The sequence below is a fragment of the Cibotium barometz genome, chromosome 8 (assembly GCF_041138505.1).
Source record: "Cibotium barometz isolate CiBa-2024 chromosome 8, ASM4113850v1, whole genome shotgun sequence".
In the NCBI taxonomy this organism is placed as follows: Eukaryota; Viridiplantae; Streptophyta; class Polypodiopsida; order Cyatheales; family Cibotiaceae; genus Cibotium; species Cibotium barometz.
Genome location: NC_141053.1, coordinates 14,940,934 through 14,961,659, shown reverse-complemented (window position 1 = coordinate 14,961,659; position 20,726 = coordinate 14,940,934). Strand labels below are relative to the sequence as shown.

Genomic DNA, 20,726 nt, shown 5'->3' with positions numbered 1-20,726 from the left:
ACAACCTTTGGCCCTACGTAGCTCTTCATCTCTATTACCATAGAATATGCCACTACTAAAGCAATAGATAATTTAATGAGGACCATAAATTACTTCAATCAAAGCTTTTTCCCGTGACCATCATACTTTGACACCCAAATCAATTCAGCTCCTAAATGCCATGGATTTTCCCATTTGGGAACTACCAACAAATATATATATATATATATATATATATATATATATATATATATATATATATATATATCCAAGCAGCAAGAGACCCTATAAACTTGATAGCCAAGGTCTATGAGACTAGAGCAAAGGCAGAGCATCACGACCCTACACCACACAGACAAATCCGGGAGGTTCTCCATTGACATGACATGCTCAGTCCTCTTTCTACCGTGAGATTGGTATTGGTTGAGGGATCATAGGATAATCATCTGCCATCTGGATGTATACACATATTGTTGATTTTTTTTATTTCCTTTTCAGTCCTTCCATGGCTCAGTATATCCACCATACCATTGTATTTCTTACGGTCTCATAGACCCTTAGGATCTTTCATAGACGTTATTATAACTTTCTTTCTTTCTGTCTCTCACACACACCCACCTTTTATTACACCCTTCAAAACACATATAAGAGTGCCTACGAATAACCAAACTTATTTAGACATCATATGTATGTGTGGAAGGTAGAAAGGTTACCAACAATGTATTGGATTTCACCAAAATCTTTACTTTCAAAGATAGTTTTTTCCCATCAATGACCAGCCTAGAATCTTTTGAGAATTCAGAAATCACAACCTTGCGCATATGCACAAAATGCAGGAACCTAATGCAGCTGCAGCAATTAACCAAAATATGCCCTCCTTTCTTGTATACGCTGTTTTGTGGACCTCAAAGAGACAAAAGTTACAATCACCTTCCTACTAAGGATGAGAGAGAGAGAGAGAGAGAGAGAGGATCTTAGCACTCTGTTGCAATGAATCACATGCAAGAGAATGCAGCGTCAGACGAGGTTACTACAATTGAGAGTGAACCTATCAATGGTGCAGTTCCCCACCATGCAAAGGGGCATTTTCCATGTCATTGTCCACTATGCTGGTTTCTGTCCAGCTCATACTTCACATGTGCAAGGTAGAGACCACAAGCAGGGGCCATCGACGATGCTTGAGTCACCGTCTTAGCTTCCATAATGCGTTGAACTGTGAAACCCAAGCCATAAATCCATTAGAAAAGCCAAATGCTAGGAAAAAGATATGTTTGATAATACTCTGCCTGGATGAAACAAAGGTCAATAGCTCACCGTCGCTAACTTTTACATCTCCAGTACCAACTGCTTTCAAAAGCCCCACCATCAACCGCACCTAAAAATCCATTGAAAGAATGGAAGCTTTTAAACAGTTTCAATTTTCACCTCAGATTGGTATGGAAATGATTATTCTTTCAAAAAAACCTAAAAAGTGATCTAAGATGTCAGCTATCTAGTCTGTGTGAACTAAGATGGTACTACAGTACAGTCTGCAATGAATGGCTTGAATCTTGCACAAGTCTTACACGAACATACTGCTGACCTCAAATTAAGTGAAACATCATAAAAATGCTCCAATTTTTCATGGAGTAACTTACCTGATGATACAGGAAAGAGCGAGCCCTTGCAGTTATAACATAACAACGAGCCCGCCCAGATTTCTCCACTGCTGTGTCCATACTACTTTGTTCAACAATAGCAGTTTCCAAGTTGGGAGTTGAAACACTCGCAAAATAGGGACACATAGCGGAACTTTCCACTTCTCCTATAGCAGTGGAACGGCATGTTTCCTCTTTGCCATCTTGGAGGTTTTCATCACAACACTCAGATCTTTCCGTTTGTGGCGGAAAGCATGGCCAAGAAGGCATCTCACAAACATGAAGCTCATCTAAAGTTTTCACTGGAGATTTTGCCTGCATAAAGCATGACAACATTGGCGATTTCAGAAGGTAATCGAAGAAGCATAGCTATATATACAATATAAAAAAAAAGGGGAAATGTGGATGCTCAGTGTAGCCATACCTGGCAACCAGCTGCACGAAATGAACTGAAATCATGATGACCCACCAAATGTCTGCAAGCTTGCTAACATTTAGAAATATGAAGAACAATTGTAAGAAAATACAACTTGCACAGAATGTTCACAAGACAACACGATAATACTGAATTATTGTTGCAAACCAAAGTTACAAAACTGATAACATCCACCCAACCTTGTGCTCCTGCAAGGAGCTTTGATGGTGATCTCGGTAAACTCTGGACAGAGGATGTCATGCACTAGCAAGAGCGCACAACACAGTGAAGATAGATCTAATCACAATGATCTCAACATGACTAAGGAGGCTGTTGAACATGTCTGCATTTAGTACCCTATCGGCCCATGTTGGTCACCTTACAACTGTCCAAATGGACTTACTGTCTCGATGCAGCGTCCAAATCCATTGAGGTCATCTAGGCCCTCGTTCGGGTCCCGTGTCCCAAGAAGATTTCCTTCTACCCAAGAGTACAATCAATCAACCTGCACTTACATGCATTCCACTTGGTGTAAACCAGCCTTGGCCTTCAGAAAAAACCGAAGGGCGGTGCAAAAACAAACTTGCACACAAAACACTTCACCACCTAGAAAAGGAAAACAAACAGAGGGAGCTTGAGTGCTCCTGCAAACAGTACACGAACACCGATTGGCCCCAAAACGCAATGGCGCCCCTTGCGGTATTTCTTTAATAGATTATAAGAGCTTTGAATACAATAAGGCTAGAAACTCAGCCGTCCACAATAGAACTCCTGAAGGGTACAAAGACCTTGCATCATGGCTTCATGTTCACTCGGCATCCACATTGTTCACATCAAAAGATTCCCACACATTGAGTCCTGCATACAAAAGCTTTCTCCCATGATCACGACTGCCACAACCATCCATAGCCTCTTACCCTATGAACAACATTACACCCTGACACATCCAGTGCTCCTGCATCACAACAAAGACTCCAAACTGTCTCCCAAAAGAGAACTCGCATCGCAGCACAACATACCATACAGTCGACACATCTGTACCAACCCTCTTTGCCTTCCAAGGATACTATCCATCTCAGCCATGGATTCCCCAACCCCTGTCCAATCAGCAGCAAGGCTGTACAAAACATGTGTTTGTCACCAACTGGCCGACCATTTGGTCCATCTCCAGTTTTGTGTCTCGTTCACTTGAGGCCAGGCCGGTGTCTCATGTGAAGAGGCCAGTATTCTTGCTTAACATGGACGGGAGCCAGACTGGTGCCACCCGTGTATGACCTAGACTGTGTTCTATCCATGGGATTGTCACACCATGGAAGAGCCAGTATTTGTGCCGTGTCTTACCTATGGGACTGTCACTCCATAGGGAGGCTCGTGCCTGGAACTATGTTTTTACCTGTGGGACTGTCACTCCATAGGAAGACCAGGATTTATATTTTATGTCGTGCCATTTTTATGCCGACAGATATTTTGTACTTGTTCCATGAACCGGAGATATGTCCATGATACTGTTTGCACATGCACTCATGTTTTGCATGTTTTAATTATATTGAAAGGGGGGTCGGCCCGTTCCGGCCCCAATGCTAGTGTCCATCTATTTCATTTCATTTTTCAAATTCCAGTTGTTATTAAGTTATCCATTTCAAATTGTGATATTAAGTTGTGCTATTACGCGTGTGGGTGTCCAACGGAGTCTATTCCCACTTGACGGGATCGGTTTCATTGATATCAGAGCACGGTTGTTTCCCTCTTCTTAGTGGGAAAACGAACCTGTGTATTGGACACTCGACTTCTAGCACACCTAACACAATGGACAACCAAGGGAACCCTTTGGAAGTGCCTAATTCGAGGGGCCCATCAAGTGCCTCGCGTGGTTCTGATGCTCCGCAAGGAAGGCACAAACCCCTTGAAAGGGTGAATGATAGTGAATCAAAGGAACAACTGTATGGGGGAAAGACAGTCATGCTAGAAAAAGAGCCTGATGCAATGAGGGCTGAAATGGAACATATGAGAAAGCTTTTGCAGGCACAAGAGCAAGAGTTAAAATTTTTGCATGAAGATCCCCATGTGCAAAGTACCATTGAAGCAAGGAAAGCCGATACAATGGTAGATGTGACTTTTGAGTCAATGTTACGGGAAGTGGGCAAGAAGCCAAGGGAGTTGGCACTTGCCTACCTCCTCCGCAAAGGTGACATCAAAGAGGGGGACAACGGACAGCTGAAATTCAAAAATCCACCTTGCTTGAAGCATGGGGATCCCGCATCTCAAAGGTTGAGGTCATTTATGCAAAAGGAAGAGGTGACAGTCGACTCTCATCATGCATCTTCTCCACAAGACACAAAGCCTGATAGGTATATGTACGCTAGTGCTCATGGAGGGCATGATGGTCACATGCATTCAAGACATGTATCCCATGGTAGGGGTGACAGGTCTGCCACCAGAAAAGCTTTGCCTTCTGAGTTGTCTCATGGAGAGACATTGCCTTATGCAGGAAAGTCACATGCATCTGATTCTCAAGTTCGTGGAGCACATGCCGAGCACATGCCACCGTGCTTCATGAAACTTCCATGATGGCCCATGGAGCCCATGTAGATAGGGCTGCCCCGTTGGATAAGGGGAAAAGAAAAAGAGAAGACCATGAGCCTCATGCCACAAAGCTCAAGGAATTTAAAGCAAGTGACAAATCTGTTAAGTTTGATGTTTTTCATGGAGAGCATGATGCTTCCAAAGTGTCAGCATTTGTGGCACAGTTTGACATTGCATTTAGCGATGAGGACTTCACTGAGAAGTCTAAAGTACGCCATGCTAGCATGTTTTTTAAAGGAACCGCTGCTCATTGGTGGATCACTGAAAAGATCACCAAGGACCCCATTTGCACCTGGAAGGAATTTAAGGACAAATTCTATGCTCAGTTTTTGCCACCAAATGCGGAGCAGACTCTCACTCAAAAGTGGGATAGACTTGAGCAAAGAGATAATGAAAGTGTGCAACAGTATGTCAACAAGTTTTGGAAAGTGTTGCTGGAGGTAACTTGTGAGATCCCTGTTCCCACCGAGCAACGGATTCGGGGTACTATCAACGGAAGTAGCACTTCTCGCGCGGGACAGGGGTCCCACACTCGGGGCCTCGCCCACGAATATCCGGACAAGAGACTAATCCGTCGGTTTGTCCAAAACCGAAACCGGAAAAACTTCCTTTACCCGGAAAGCATGGGCGATTCCACCAGGATAACTCTTTACTCTAACGTAGTCAAGATCATTACGGATCAACTGATCTGACTGCACCTCTAACGATACTTGGTCAAATCAAGGAAGAAACTTGCACTTGGATCATTGGGATCAACGCTTTTTTCCCCATCAAGAGGCACAGCCGTTGATTCCTATCCATAGAACAATTTCTATCCGGGATTTACTTCATCTATCGTAATAATAGAAATTAAATCTCGATTTACGGATCCATCAGTCCAGCCTAACCCCATCCGATCCCATGGGTTAGCCAACCGCCCAACCACTGTAGTGATGGGATCCAATTTTGGAATTTGGTTAGGTTTTGTCCCGGGTACCAAGGAAAAGAGTTCCAAGGCCCCCTAGCCGGAAGTTCATGCAAACATAGAACTAGCCACACCACTTACACACCCAATATGAAATTGCCTTTTTCTTAGCATCAACTAACTTTAAAACAATCCTTTAATGAAACCATAGTACCACTGATCATAATCTTCCAATTTATCCCGTTGATTCATAATTTCCCATCATTCCTTCATCAGAGTATCTATGGCATCATTGGCAACTAGAACGCTCACCACCTGTCCACACAGGGGCCTTTTCAATAGTTCCTAGCCCATAATACTCGACAATATAATCACTTATAAAAATCAAGATGGACTCTCGTTGAAGATCAGCAAGATCAACCAACAGATCCATATAAAGAGCCATGGACTCATCCATTGAAGACCAGCAAGGTCAATCAACCAGATCCATGCCCGGTTTCACAAAACAACTCTTACTCCTTGTTCCAATATCTTCCTCGACGCACGCGTGGGTATCCTGGGCGACCCAGAGCCCGAGCACCGTATGGTCAGCACCCTCTAGGATCCTTCGCAGGTGACCTAGCGCTTCACTCATAGGCCGCTTCCTTGGTCCCTCATCCACCGTACCGGAAGCTCACCATTTTAATCGAACCGAGGCTGGTCAAGACCTCAGCCGACCTTGCTACGCGAGACGTCCTCCATTGACTCTCCGTCAGCAGTTGCAACTTTATCAGATAGGTCTCCACGACCTTAATCACAAGACGGTCAAAATGCTTTCCCAGCATTCTTGACATAAAACAGCCATTTACAAACAGCATTTACAAACAGTTTACAAATACAATTTCTATATTAACTCTCATTTTTCCACATTATCCCTCATACAATCCACATTACTTATTCCACATTTCATTTATATGTGTACTCATCCAATCACATCATTTTCCATCTCTTCACTTCAGATTCCTTCACATCACATATCATATATTCACATCCATATCCACATCCATACATCCACATCCACATCCACATTCACATCCATACATCCACATCTACATGCTTATCTCCATTTTCACATCCTCATTTATACATCCACATCCTCATTTATACATCCACATCTACATGCTTATCTCCATTTTCACATCCACATTCATACATACACATCCTCATTTATACATCCACATCCCATATCCACATTCATACATACACATCCATATCCACATCCATATCCGCATTCATACATACACATCCATATCCACATCCACATGCATACATTCATTATCACGTCCTCATTCATACATCCACATCCACATACATACATACATCCACATCCACATTCCCATTCACATCTATACATCCACATCTACATCCACATTCACATACATCCACATCCACATTCCCATTCACATCTATACATCCACATCTACATCCACATCCACATTCCCATTCACATCTATACATCCACATCTACATCCACATACATACATACATACATCCACATACATACATACATACATCCACATCCACATTCCCATTCACATCTATACATCCACATCTACATTCACATTCACATACATCCACATCCACATTCCCATACATCCACATCTATACATCCACATTCCACATTCACATCTACATCCACATCTACATCCACATTTACATCTATGCATATACATCTTCATGCATATATCTATTTTCATGTTCATACATCCACACTCCCATCTCCATATCCACACATCCACATACATACATCCATTTTCACATTCCCATTTATATAACCCCATATACTTTCACATCTAATCTTTTACATCACATCCATTCTCGCCCTATCACAACCCATATATATCTTATCCTATCACATACACTTCTTACCTCATCCCCCATACACATCTTAATTCATCTTATCACATCCTAACTTATTTCATAAGCATCTTATCACCTCTTATCACACCTCTTATCACATCCTATCACTTTCCATACACATCTTATCAATTCTTATCACATCTCATACACCTCTTATCACATCTTATCACATTTCATATCTTTTTTTCTTTTTTTTTTTAAAAGAGAATTCTTTTATTTGATATAAGATTTCTCTACACATTTATTTATACATAAATTCCATTTAAGGAGACTAACACTTTCGAAATTAAAATCAATCTTTTATGCATCTTCTTATGCATGATTTCAATTTGGTAGGGAATTATACTTTTGGAATAAAAGAATTTCTCTTATGCATCTAAGTTAAGCATAAAATCCATTTATGAGAAAAATCATACTTTTAGTATAAAAAGAATATCTTTTATGCATACCTATATGCATGAAATCCAATATGATAAAAGTAACACTTTTGATATAAAAATTTTTCCTTTATGCATACTTCTATGCATGAAAATTAAAAATGATAAAAGTAACACTTTTGATATAAAAATTTTCCTTTATGCATACTTCTATGCATGAAAATTAAAAATGATAAAAGTAACACTTTTGATATAAAAATTTTCTTTTATGCATACTTTTATGTATGAAATAAAAATGATAAAAGTAACACTTTTGATATAAAAATTTATCCATTATGCATACTTCTATGCATGAAAATAAAAATGATAAAAATAACACTTTTGATATAAAAATTTATCCTTTATGCATACTTCTATGCATGAAAGTAAAAATGATAAAAGTAACACTTTTGATATAAAAATTTATCCATTATGCATACTTCTATGCATGAAAATAAAAATGGTAAAAATAACACTTTTGATATAAAAATTTATCCTTTATGCATAATATTAAAATTCAATTTCTCCATGATTATAATAAAATTCTTTCAATTAATCTAGGATGATGATTCCTAGAATATGGTAGGAAGTCCTCTTTTTATGCTTTGAATGAAAATTTTTTATGCATAATTTTTATAAAAATTTTGCCATAGCTCCGCTGCTATGACTGATAAATCTCAATTTTTCTAAGGGATAAAGCTTATCATTAAAGAAATAATTAAAATGATTCTCTAATTGGATCCTCAATCCATAATGGATTGAATCATCAATATACATAAACTAAAAGCATAAGAAAAAGCTATTAATTTGGCCTCAAGCATAGCTTTATCTTGGGTTAAGGAAAAGCTTTATGAAAAGCTTGATTTGGATTGAGAATGGGTCATGAGTATGACCATTTCTTGAGTGAGAGAGAGAATTTACATAAGAATCATTAGAATTTAAACATAAATGAAAATTAACTTCAATAGCATTTATTAAATTATGTAACTCTTCACTACTATTCAAACTTCAATAGCATTTAAAAAAAAACCATACCAATTAAACTTCTCAAGCTTGAGAGGGGTTGAGAAGAGAGAAACATTGAGAAATTATAGAAAGATGAATATTCACTAATTACCTTACAACTTGCTTGATTCTTTGTTCACGGTAGAGGCCCCCAACCAATCAATTGGTTAAGTATGTTGATGGAGCCACTAATGGGAATTGAAGAAAGAGGGAAGCTCCAAAAACTAGTGAATTATTAAATGAATTCACAGTTCTTGGCTTAGGTGGAGTAGAGTAACGATGCATAAACACTATCTATTTTTCAACAAGGGGGAGGCTTCTATTTATAGGAAAAATTGAGCTCCTAACCAAACAAACTGATTCTAGAATTTTCTAAATCAGTTTGGTCAATATTTGACCATTTCTAGGTCAGTTAAGCTAACTTTTTGGAACTAGACTTAAATGAGGAGAGAGGAGAGATGAAATATCTCAATTTTTATGAGTTTAAAACTCATTCAAGCATGTGAAATATGCACCTCCTTTAAAGAACTCCCCTTCCTTACATATGTGTCATAATGGAATCATTTTAATATTGCTCATAGTTTTTTTACTAATAAACCTTGTACATTTTCAACTCTTCATCTTATGTGAAATATGCACCTCCTTTAAAGAATTCCCCTTCCTTACATATGTGTCATAATGGCATCATTTTAATATTGCTCATAGTTTTTTACTAATAAACCTTGTACATTTTCAACTCTTCATCTTATGTGAGTATTTACTCATTTTTGGATACCCAAAATATCTCATATTTTTAATATTGCTCATAGTTTTTTACTAATAAACCTTGTACATTTTCAACTCTTCACCTTATGTGAGCATTTACTCATTTTTGGGTATCTTCTTTTTACAAATTTGGATTTATCTCTTCCCTACACATGGATTGATGCTATTGGCCCATAGGAACCTTAATTGGACCATAGTCTAAAGATTTCTGAAAATCTAGACCCTTAGACTAAGGTTCTTTATACCTATTTCCAATTAATTCCAATTGCACATTGGAAAATTCTTTTTGAATTTCTGTTTCAGGGGAACTCATCTGAATTATAAGAGATATTTTTCTATCCAAAAATATTCAAAATCTGAATATTCTCTCTCGAGAATAATTTTCCTCTCTCTAGGCTAAAATAGTTAGCAACAGGGTCTTTATATTTCTGAAGAGGGTTGATTACAGGGGAAGATACTAGACATCAAAAAGGGGTTGGGGGAGGAATCTTACATTCTACCCCACTTAAAAAACGCGAGATGTCCTCATCTCGCAACTTGTGATAATTTCGCAAGATTCACGTGTGAGACTTATACAGTAAAGATAGAGGAACTCTTTACACTTCCATAAGCCCGTCCATGATATGGTCACAAAAGCAGTCCTCAGAAGCTGCACAAGTATAAGGTAACTCATCTATGGGAATGATTCTGTGGGTTATTGCTGCGCCTATCTCAGTGGTATGAGGTGTTCTAACAAAAGGACCTCTGAGAGGCAAGCCAAAAACGGGGTAAAGGCATATCTTCTCATGAGGAAGAAAACACGCCAGTAAATAGACCCGCTCAGAAAACCCAAGATGTCTTGATCTCATGACGCAGTAGTATCGAGGACCCAAACCCAAAGCTTCAATAACCATGGCCAAGCGGACATTGTTACGAAAGTGCTGCTGACCCCAGGGTGTTACCCTAGTTATGTCTTGATAGGTCCGCCATTTTGTCTGCGCTACAGAAGTTCCCAAGTGAGGGAAAAGTGAGCGCTCATACTGCTCTATAAAATCTTTCTTCACAGACTCCCTTGCGTCTTGAAGGTGAGAAATCATCATGGATAAAACTAATTCTTGTTGCCAAGCCATGAAGGAGATTAAGAAAGAAAGGAGATCGATGGAAGTAAGATTACTGTGAACGACAAGTAAAAGTTACGACTTATATAAAGGAAGGAGCTAGCGTAACTTAGAAGCCAACGGTAACTTGCCACTGAAGTTTTACCGTCTTTCCATGATTTGGGTTTGGCACATTTTTCTATAGAAGGCATTCAAACTTTGAGATGAGGAGATAAAAGAAGCTCGTAAGCTAAATCACCTACTTTCTTTGGTCCACAATATCTGGGAGATAACTTCTTCCCAAGAGATAAAGAACTTCTTTTGGGCCGTACTCGAATGAAGACCAAAACCTTGATATCCAAAACATCGATTCTCCTTCTGAACTCATTGATCTGAATCTTAAAGCAGGTGGGACTCTTGAGAAGTATTCAGGAAAAAGGTTCTTCCTTTTTTAAACAGAATCTTTCTTTTATTTTAGAGAGAGAATAATTATAAGATCAGAAAGGGAGATTCTTACTCCTGTATACCTCTAAGGCTGGGTATGTATGTATGTGGATGTATGTATGTATGTATGTGGATGTAGATGTGGATGTATAGATGTGAATGGGAATGTGGATGTGGATGTATGTGAATGTGGATGTAGATGTGGATGTATAGATGTGAATGGGAATGTGGATGTGGATGTATGTGAATGTGGATGTAGATGTGGATGTATAGATGTGAATGGGAATGTGGATGTGGATGTATGTATGTATGTGGATGTGGATGTATGAATGAGGACGTGATAATGAATGTATGCATGTGGATGTGGATATGGATGTGTATGTATGAATGCGGATATGGATGTGGATATGGATATGTATGTATGAATGTGGATATGGGATGTGGATGTATAAATGAGGATGTGTATGTATGAATGTGGATGTGAAAATGGAGATAAGCATGTAGATGTGGATGTATAAATGAGGATGTGGATGTATAAATGAGGATGTGAAAATGGAGATAAGCATGTAGATGTGGATGTATGGATGTGAATGTGGATGTGGATGTGGATGTATGGATGTGGATATGGATGTGAATATATGATATGTGATGTGAAGGAATCTGAAGTGAAGAGATGGAAAATGATGTGATTGGATGAGTACACATATAAATGAAATGTGGAATAAGTAATGTGGATTGTATGAGGGATAATGTGGAAAAATGAGAGTTAATATAGAAATTGTATTTGTAAACTGTTTGTAAATGCTGTTTGTAAATGGCTGTTTTATGTCAAGAATGCTGGGAAAGCATTTTGACCGTCTTGTGATTAAGGTCGTGGAGACCTATCTGATAAAGTTGCAACTGCTGACGGAGAGTCAATGGAGGACGTCTCGCGTAGCAAGGTCGGCCGAGGTCTTGACCAGCCTCGGTTCGATTAAAATGGTGAGCTTCCGGTACGGTGGATGAGGGACCAAGGAAGCGGCCTATAAGTGAAGCGCTAGGTCACCTGCGAAGGATCCTAGAGGGTGCTGACCATACGGTGCTCGGGCTCTGGGTCGCCCAGGATACCCACGCGTGCGTCGAGGAAGATATTGGAACAAGGAGTAAGAGTTGTTTTGTGAAACCGGGCATGGATCTGGTTGATTGACCTTGCTGGTCTTCAATGGATGAGTCCATGGCTCTTTATATGGATCTGTTGGTTGATCTTGCTGATCTTCAACGAGAGTCCATCTTGATTTTTATAAGTGATTATATTGTCGAGTATTATGGGCTAGGAACTATTGAAAAGGCCCCTGTGTGGACAGGTGGTGAGCGTTCTAGTTGCCAATGATGCCATAGATACTCTGATGAAGGAATGATGGGAAATTATGAATCAACGGGATAAATTGGAAGATTATGATCAGTGGTACTATGGTTTCATTAAAGGATTGTTTTAAAGTTAGTTGATGCTAAGAAAAAGGCAATTTCATATTGGGTGTGTAAGTGGTGTGGCTAGTTCTATGTTTGCATGAACTTCCGGCTAGAGGGCCTTGGAACTCTTTTCCTTGGTACCCGGGACAAAACCTAACCAAATTCCAAAATTGGATCCCATCACTACAGTGGTTGGGCGGTTGGCTAACCCATGGGATCGGATGGGGTTAGGCTGGACTGATGGATCCGTAAATCGAGATTTAATTTCTATTATTACGATAGATGAAGTAAATCCCGGATAGAAATTGTTCTATGGATAGGAATCAACGGCTGTGCCTCTTGATGGGGAAAAAAGCGTTGATCCCGATGATCCAAGTGCAAGTTTCTTCCTTGATTTGACCAAGTACCGTTAGAGCTGCAGTCAGATCAGTTGATCCGTAATGATCTTGACTACGTTAGAGTAAAGAGTTATCCTGGTGGAATCGCCCATGCTTTCCGGGTAAAGGAAGTTTTTTCGGTTTCGGTTTTGGACAAACCGACGGATTAGTCTCTTGTCCGGATATTCGTGGGCGAGGCCCCGAGTGTGGGACCCCTGTCCCGCGGGAGAAGTGCTACTTCCGCTGCTAGTACCCCGAATCCGTTGCTCGGTGGGAACAGGGATCTCACAGTTGGTATCAGAGCCGCTTTTGAAAGCTAATAAAGATAATTAAATTCTTATCTGAAATTGGTAATAAGAATTCAGAAACAGCATTTTCATAATGTATTTTCATCCCGTAAGCTTCTTTAATGAAGAAATTTTAATCAAAGAAATTGTCTTTATAGATGGAAGTTCCACATTTATCTGGTATTCCCGACCTCACCCAGTCTCAAGATATGATTGCATTTGCCTTCGAGCATCTCATCTCTTCCGCTTCAACTCAAACAAGCCGAGTAAGACTTGCACGCCATTTCAAGGATTTATATTTTCCTACCCCAGTGGAGAGAATACAACATAAGTGGGTTGCAGGGCAATATGTCCACGCCCATTGTTGCAACCGCCGTACAATGCTGTGGCAGAATCTCTCATTGACTATGATCCTGTTAAAGCTGAAAATGGTGCGTGGTGTCATTCTATATCATTCGACACCTCGAAATTTCAGACTTTCATGTCGAATTTATAGACTCCTTAGTCGATTTATCCCTAAGGAAAAATAATAACTCCCTTCGCAGTTAGAGAACTTATGTAACAGGGCATGACTATGACCCAGTACCGTCGTCTTATGCGTCTCTCGAAGAGATTTTGAATTTTGGAGCCGAGCCACTCTATGTAATTATTGCAACTTGTATATAAATATACAAATGTTTTTTTTTAACGGACGATCGGATAAAGAAAAATCTATTTATCAGACTTAAGTCATAGATCTCCAATAAGATCAACTGAGGAGCAAATTATCTCAAAAGTTTATCAAGACGCACAAAAAGGTTGTAATTGTTTGATATAATTCATACAAATTGTTAATTCAAAATTGAAATTCGTAAATTAGTAATTGGGTCTTCAATTGGAAGTACCGCAATTGTATGGAACCCTGACTTGCTTGAGACCTAGACATGATGGTATTTACCTTATAGTTTCGAGTATCATGACTATCCGTATATACCGAGGGTATAACTGCAGCTCTTTACCGACAGTATATACGAGTAAATCTAAGCCTTGAAATTATAAGCGTTAATGCTATCCAGATGATGATTTTGAATGTGGTTGATATGATTTTTAATTCTGTTTGAACTGATGAATTGATTTGGATTCTGATTGAAAAATGATGATCCTTGAAAATGGGTTGAAATGTAATAAGCTGAGCGAAACCACAATGTGGATGATTGGGACGAGTCCCTGTAATGATAAATGATGAAAATGATTCAGCAAATCACTATGAGATTAGTGGATTATGTTGTCAAATTGCTACTGTTAATACTTGAGACGGTAGATCAAGTTAAGGGATGACAAATTGAGAATTTGCTTAACTTAAATTCCGTGGAGGAATGTTCAGAAGGAAATTTTCGGTCTAATGGACCATTATCGTGTTAAAGATATGAATGATATGATTTGAATGAATTGTTATTTAATGATGAATTCTATATAAGGGATATTTATCCCCATATTCTGTTGGGTTGACCGGAATATAAGGAACCCCAGAATAAATTGGATCTTAAGCAAAAAAGTTGTCCTCTACTTGCGAGATGAGGACATCTCGCACTTTTCAAGTGGGGTAGAATGTAAGATTCTCCCCCAGCCTTAGAGGTATACAGGAGTAAGAATCTCCCTTTCTGATCTTATAATTATTCTCTCTCTAAAATAAAAGAAAGATTCTGTTTAAAAAAGGAAGAACCTTTTTCCTGAATACTTCTCAAGAGTCCCACCTGTTTTAAGATTCAGATCAATGAGTTCAGAAGGAGAATCGATGTTTTGGATATCAAGGTTTTGGTCTTCATTCGAGTACGGCCCAAAAGAAGTTCTTTATCTCTTGGGAAGAAGTTATCTCCCAGATATTGTGGACCAAAGAAAGTAGGTGATTTAGCTTACGAGCTTCTTTTATCTCCTCATCTCAAAGTTTGAATGCCTTCTATAGAAAAATGTGCCAAACCCAAATCATGGAAAGACGGTAAAACTTCAGTGGCAAGTTACCGTTGGCTTCTAAGTTACGCTAGCTCCTTCCTTTATATAAGTCGTAACTTTTACTTGTCGTTCACAGTAATCTTACTTCCATCGATCTCCTTTCTTTCTTAATCTCCTTCATGGCTTGGCAACAAGAATTAGTTTTATCCATGATGATTTCTCACCTTCAAGACGCAAGGGAGTCTGTGAAGAAAGATTTTATAGAGCAGTATGAGCGCTCACTTTTCCCTCACTTGGGAACTTCTGTAGCGCAGACAAAATGGCGGACCTATCAAGACATAACTAGGGTAACACCCTGGGGTCAGCAGCACTTTCGTAACAATGTCCGCTTGGCCATGGTTATTGAAGCTTTGGGTTTGGGTCCTCGATACTACTGCGTCATGAGATCAAGACATCTTGGGTTTTCTGAGCGGGTCTATTTACTGGCGTGTTTTCTTCCTCATGAGAAGATATGCCTTTACCCCGTTTTTGGCTTGCCTCTCAGAGGTCCTTTTGTTAGAACACCTCATACCACTGAGATAGGCGCAGCAATAACCCACAGAATCATTCCCATAGATGAGTTACCTTATACTTGTGCAGCTTGTGAGGACTGCTTTTGTGACCATATCATGGACGGGCTTATGGAAGTGTAAAGAGTTCCTCTATCTTAATAAAAAATTATGAGCAATATTAAAAGTATGACATATGTAAGGAAGGGGAGTTCTTTAAAGGAGGTGCATATTTCACATAAGATGAAGAGTTGAAAATGTACAAGGTTTATTAGTAAAAAACTATGAGCAATATTAAAATGATTCCATTATGACACATATGTAAGGAAGGGGAGTTCTTTAAAGGAGGTGCATATTTCACATAAGATGAAGAGTTGAAAATGTACAAGGTTTATTAGTAAAAAAACTATGAGCAATATTAAAATGATTCCATTATGACACATATGTAAGGAAGGGGAGTTCTTTAAAGGAGGTGCATATTTCACATGCTTGAATGAGTTTTAAACTCATAAAAATTGAGATATTTCATCTCTCCTCTCTCCTCATTTAAGTCTAGTTCCAAAAAGTTAGCTTAACTGACCTAAAAATGGTCAAATATTGACCAAACTGATTTAGAAAATTCTAGAATCAGTTTTTCCGGTTTCGGTTTTGGACAAACCGACGGATTAGTCTCTTGTCTGGATATTCGTGGGCGAGGCCCCGAGTGTGGGACCCCTGTCCCGTGCGAGAAGTGCTACTTCCGCTGCTAGTACCCCGAATCCGTTGCTCCGTGGGAACAGGGATCTCACAGTTGGTATCAGAGCCGCTTTTGAAAGCTAATAAAGATAATTAAATTCTTATCTGAAATTGGTAATAAGAATTCAGAAACAGCATTTTCATAATGTATTTTCATCCCGTAAGCTTCTTTAATGAAGAAATTTTAATCAAAGAAATTGTCTTTATAGATGGAAGTTCCACATTTATCTGGTATTCCCGACCTCACCCAGTCTCAAGATATGATTGCATTTGCCTTCGAGCATCTCATCTCTTCCGCTTCAACTCAAACAAGCCGAGTAAGACTTGCACGCCATTTCAAGGATTTATATTTTCCTACCCCAGTGGAGAGAATACAACATAAGTGGGTTGCAGGGCAATATGTCCACGCCCATTGCAACCGCCGTACAATGCTGTGGCAGAATCTCTCATTGACTATGATCCTGTTAAAGCTGAAAATGGTGCGTGGTGTCATTCTATATCATTCGACACCTCGAAATTTCAGACTTTCATGTCGAATTTATAGACTCCTTAGTCGATTTATCCCTAAGGAAAAATAATAACTCCCTTCGCAGTTAGAGAACTTATGTAACAGGGCATGACTATGACCCAGTACCGTCGTCTTATGCGTCTCTCGAAGAGATTTTGAATTTTGGAGCCGAGCCACTCTATGTAATTATTGCAACTTGTATATAAATATACAAATGTTTTTTTTTTAACGGACGATCGGATAAAGAAAAATCTATTTATCAGACTTAAGTCATAGATCTCCAATAAGATCAACTGAGGAGCAAATTATGTCAAAAGTTTATCAAGACGCACAAAAAGGTTGTAATTGTTTGATATAATTCATACAAATTGTTAATTCAAAATTGAAATTCGTAAATTAGTAATTGGGTCTTCAATTGAAAGTACCGCAATTGTATGGAACCCTGACTTGCTTGAGACCTAGACATGATGGTATTTACCTTATAGTTTCGAGTATCATGACTATCCGTATATACCGAGGATATAACTGCAGCTCTTTACCGACAGTAAATACGAGTAAATCTAAGACTTGAAATTATAAGCGTTAATGCTATCCAGATGATGATTTTGAATGTGGTTGATATGATTTTTAATTCTGTTTGAACTGATGAATTGATTTGGATTCTGATTGAAAAATGATGATCCTTGAAAATGGGTTGAAATGTAATAAGCTGAGCGAAACCACAATGTGGATGATTGGGACGAGTCCCTGTAATGATAAATGATGAAAATGATTCAGCAAATCACTATGAGATTAGTGGATTATGTTGTCAAATTGCTACTGTTAATACTTGAGACGGTAGATCAAGTTAAGGGATAACAAATTGAGAACTTGCTTAACTTAAATTCCGTGGAGGAATGTTCAGAAGGAAATTTTCGGTCTAATGGACCATTATCGTGTTAAAGATATGAATGATGTGATTTGAATGAATTGTTATTTAATGATGAATTCTATATAAGGGATATTTATCCCCATATTCTGTTGGGTTGACCGGAATATAAGGAACCCCAGAATAAATTGGATCTTAAGCAAAAAAGTTGTCCTCTACTTGCGAGATGAGGACATCTCGCACTTTTCAAGTGGGGTAGAATGTAAGATTCTCCCCCAGCCTTAGAGGTATACAGGAGTAAGAATCTCCCTTTCTGATCTTATAATTATTCTCTCTCTAAAATAAAAGAAAGATTCTGTTTAAAAAAGGAAGAACCTTTTTCCTGAATACTTCTCAAGAGTCCCATCTGTTTTAAGATTCAGATCAATGAGTTCAGAAGGAGAATCGATGTTTTGGATATCAAGGTTTTGGTCTTCATTCGAGTACGGCCCAAAAGAAGTTCTTTATCTCTTGGGAAGAAGTTATCTCCCAGATATTGTGGACCAAAGAAAGTAGGTGATTTAGCTTACGAGCTTCTTTTATCTCCTCATCTCAAAGTTTGAATGCCTTCTATAGAAAAATGTGCCAAACCCAAATCATGGAAAGACGGTAAAACTTCAGTGGCAAGTTACCGTTGGCTTCTAAGTTACGCTAGCTCCTTCCTTTATATAAGTCGTAACTTTTACTTGTCGTTCACAGTAATCTTACTTCCATCGATCTCCTTTCTTTCTTAATCTCCTTCATGGCTTGGCAACAAGAATTAGTTTTATCCATGATGATTTCTCACCTTCAAGACGCAAGGGAGTCTGTGAAGAAAGATTTTATAGAGCAGTATGAGCGCTCACTTTTCCCTCACTTGGGAACTTCTGTAGCGCAGACAAAATGGCGGACCTATCAAGACATAACTAGGGTAACACCCTGGGGTCAGCAGCACTTTCGTAACAATGTCCGCTTGGCCATGGTTATTGAAGCTTTGGGTTTGGGTCCTCGATACTACTGCGTCATGAGATCAAGACATCTTGGGTTTTCTGAGCGGGTCTTCTTACTGGCGTGTTTTCTTCCTCATGAGAAGATATGCCTTTACCCCGTTTTTGGCTTGCCTCTCAGAGGTCCTTTTGTTAGAACACCTCATACCACTGAGATAGGCGCAGCAATAACCCACAGAATCATTCCCATAGATGAGTTACCTTATACTTGTGCAGCTTATGAGGACTGCTTTTGTGACCATATCATGGACGGGCTTATGGAAGTGTAAAGAGTTCCTCTATCTTTACTGTATAAGGTAGGAAATTACACTTTTAGAATTTGACCATTTTTAGGTCAGTTAAGCTAACTTTTTGGAACTAGACTTAAATGAGGAGAGAGGAGAGATGAAATATCTCAATTTTTATGAGTTTAAAACTCATTCAAGCATGTGAAACATGCACCTCCTTTAAAGAACTCCCCTTCCTTACATATGTGTCATAATGGAATCATTTTAATATTGCTCATAGTTTTTTTACTAATAAACCTTGTACATTTTCAACTCTTCATCTTATGTGAAATATGCACCTCCTTTAAAGAATTCCCCTTCCTTACATATGTGTCATAATGGCATCATTTTAATATTGCTCATAGTTTTTTACTAATAAACCTTGTACATTTTCAACTCTTCATCTTATGTGAGCATTTACTCATTTTTGGATACCCAAAATATCTCATATTTTTAATATTGCTCATAGTTTTTTACTAATAAACCTTGTACATTTTCAACTCTTCACCTTATGTGAGCATTTACTCATTTTTGGGTATCTTCTTTTTACAAATTTGGATTTATCTCTTCCCTACACATGGATTGATGCTATTGGCCCATAGGAACCTTAATTGGACCATAGTCTAAAGATTTCTGAAAATCTAGACCCTTAGACTAAGGTTCTTTATACCTATTTCCAATTAATTCCAATTGCACATTGGAAAATTCTTTTTGAATTTCTGTTTCAGGGGAACTCATCTGAATTATAAGAGATATTTTTCTATCCAAAAATATTCAAAATCTGAATATTCTCTCTCGAGAATAATTTTCCTCTCTCTAGGCTAAAATAGTTAGCAACAGGGTCTTTATATTTCTGAAGAGGGTTGATTACAGGGGAAGATACTAGACATCAAAAAGGGGTTGGGGGAGGAATCTTACATTCTACCCCACTTAAAAAACGCGAGATGTCCTCATCTCGCAACTTGTGATAATTTCGCAAGATTCACGAGTGTGAGACTTATACAGTAAAGATAGAGAAACTCTTTACACTTCCATAAGCCCGTCCATGATATGGTCACAAAAGCAGTCCTCACAAGCTGCACAAGTATAAGGTAACTCATCTATGGGAATGATTCTGTGGGTTATTGCTGCGCCTATCTCAGTGGTATGAGGTGTTCTAACAAAAGGACCTCTGAGAGGCAAGCCAAAAACGGGGTAAAGGCATATCTTCTCATGAGGAAGAAAACACGCCAGTAAGAAGACCCGCTCAGAAAACCCAAGATGTCTTGATCTCATGACGCAGTAGTATCGAGGACCCAAACCCAAAGCTTCAATAACCATGGCCAAGCGGACATTGTTACGAAAGTGCTGCTGACCCCAGGGTGTTACCCTAGTTATGTCTTGATAGGTCCGCCATTTTGTCTGCGCTACAGAAGTTCCCAAGTGAGGGAAAAGTGAGCGCTCATACTGCTCTATAAAATCTTTCTTCACAGACTCCCTTGCGTCTTGAAGGTGAGAAATCATCATGGATAAAACTAATTCTTGTTGCCAAGCCATGAAGGAGATTAAGAAAGAAAGGAGATCGATGGAAGTAAGATTACTGTGAACGACAAGTAAAAGTTACGACTTATA

General features: G+C 38.9%; 1 protein-coding gene across 3 annotated transcripts in view; it reads right to left on the bottom strand.

Moving 5' to 3' along the window:
* Positions 1-691: 691 nt before the first annotated feature.
* Positions 692-20,726, bottom strand: part of LOC147635948 (Pseudouridine synthase family protein) — a 112,659-nt gene continuing 92,624 nt past the window's right edge. For 2 of the 3 annotated variants that reach the window (XM_086801358.1, XM_086801356.1), the window contains 5 exons: positions 2,041-2,103; positions 1,617-1,931; positions 1,294-1,354; positions 1,085-1,192; positions 692-1,047 (listed from right to left, as the gene is read on the bottom strand). In XM_086801358.1, the coding sequence (XP_086657484.1) occupies positions 1,031-1,047; positions 1,085-1,192; positions 1,294-1,354; positions 1,617-1,931; positions 2,041-2,103 (564 nt within the window). In that variant the 3' untranslated portion in view covers positions 692-1,030. Of the gene's footprint in view, positions 1,193-1,293; positions 1,355-1,616; positions 1,932-2,040; positions 2,104-20,726 lie in introns of all 3 variants that reach the window. The other variant, XM_086801357.1, reaches the window with a different exon arrangement.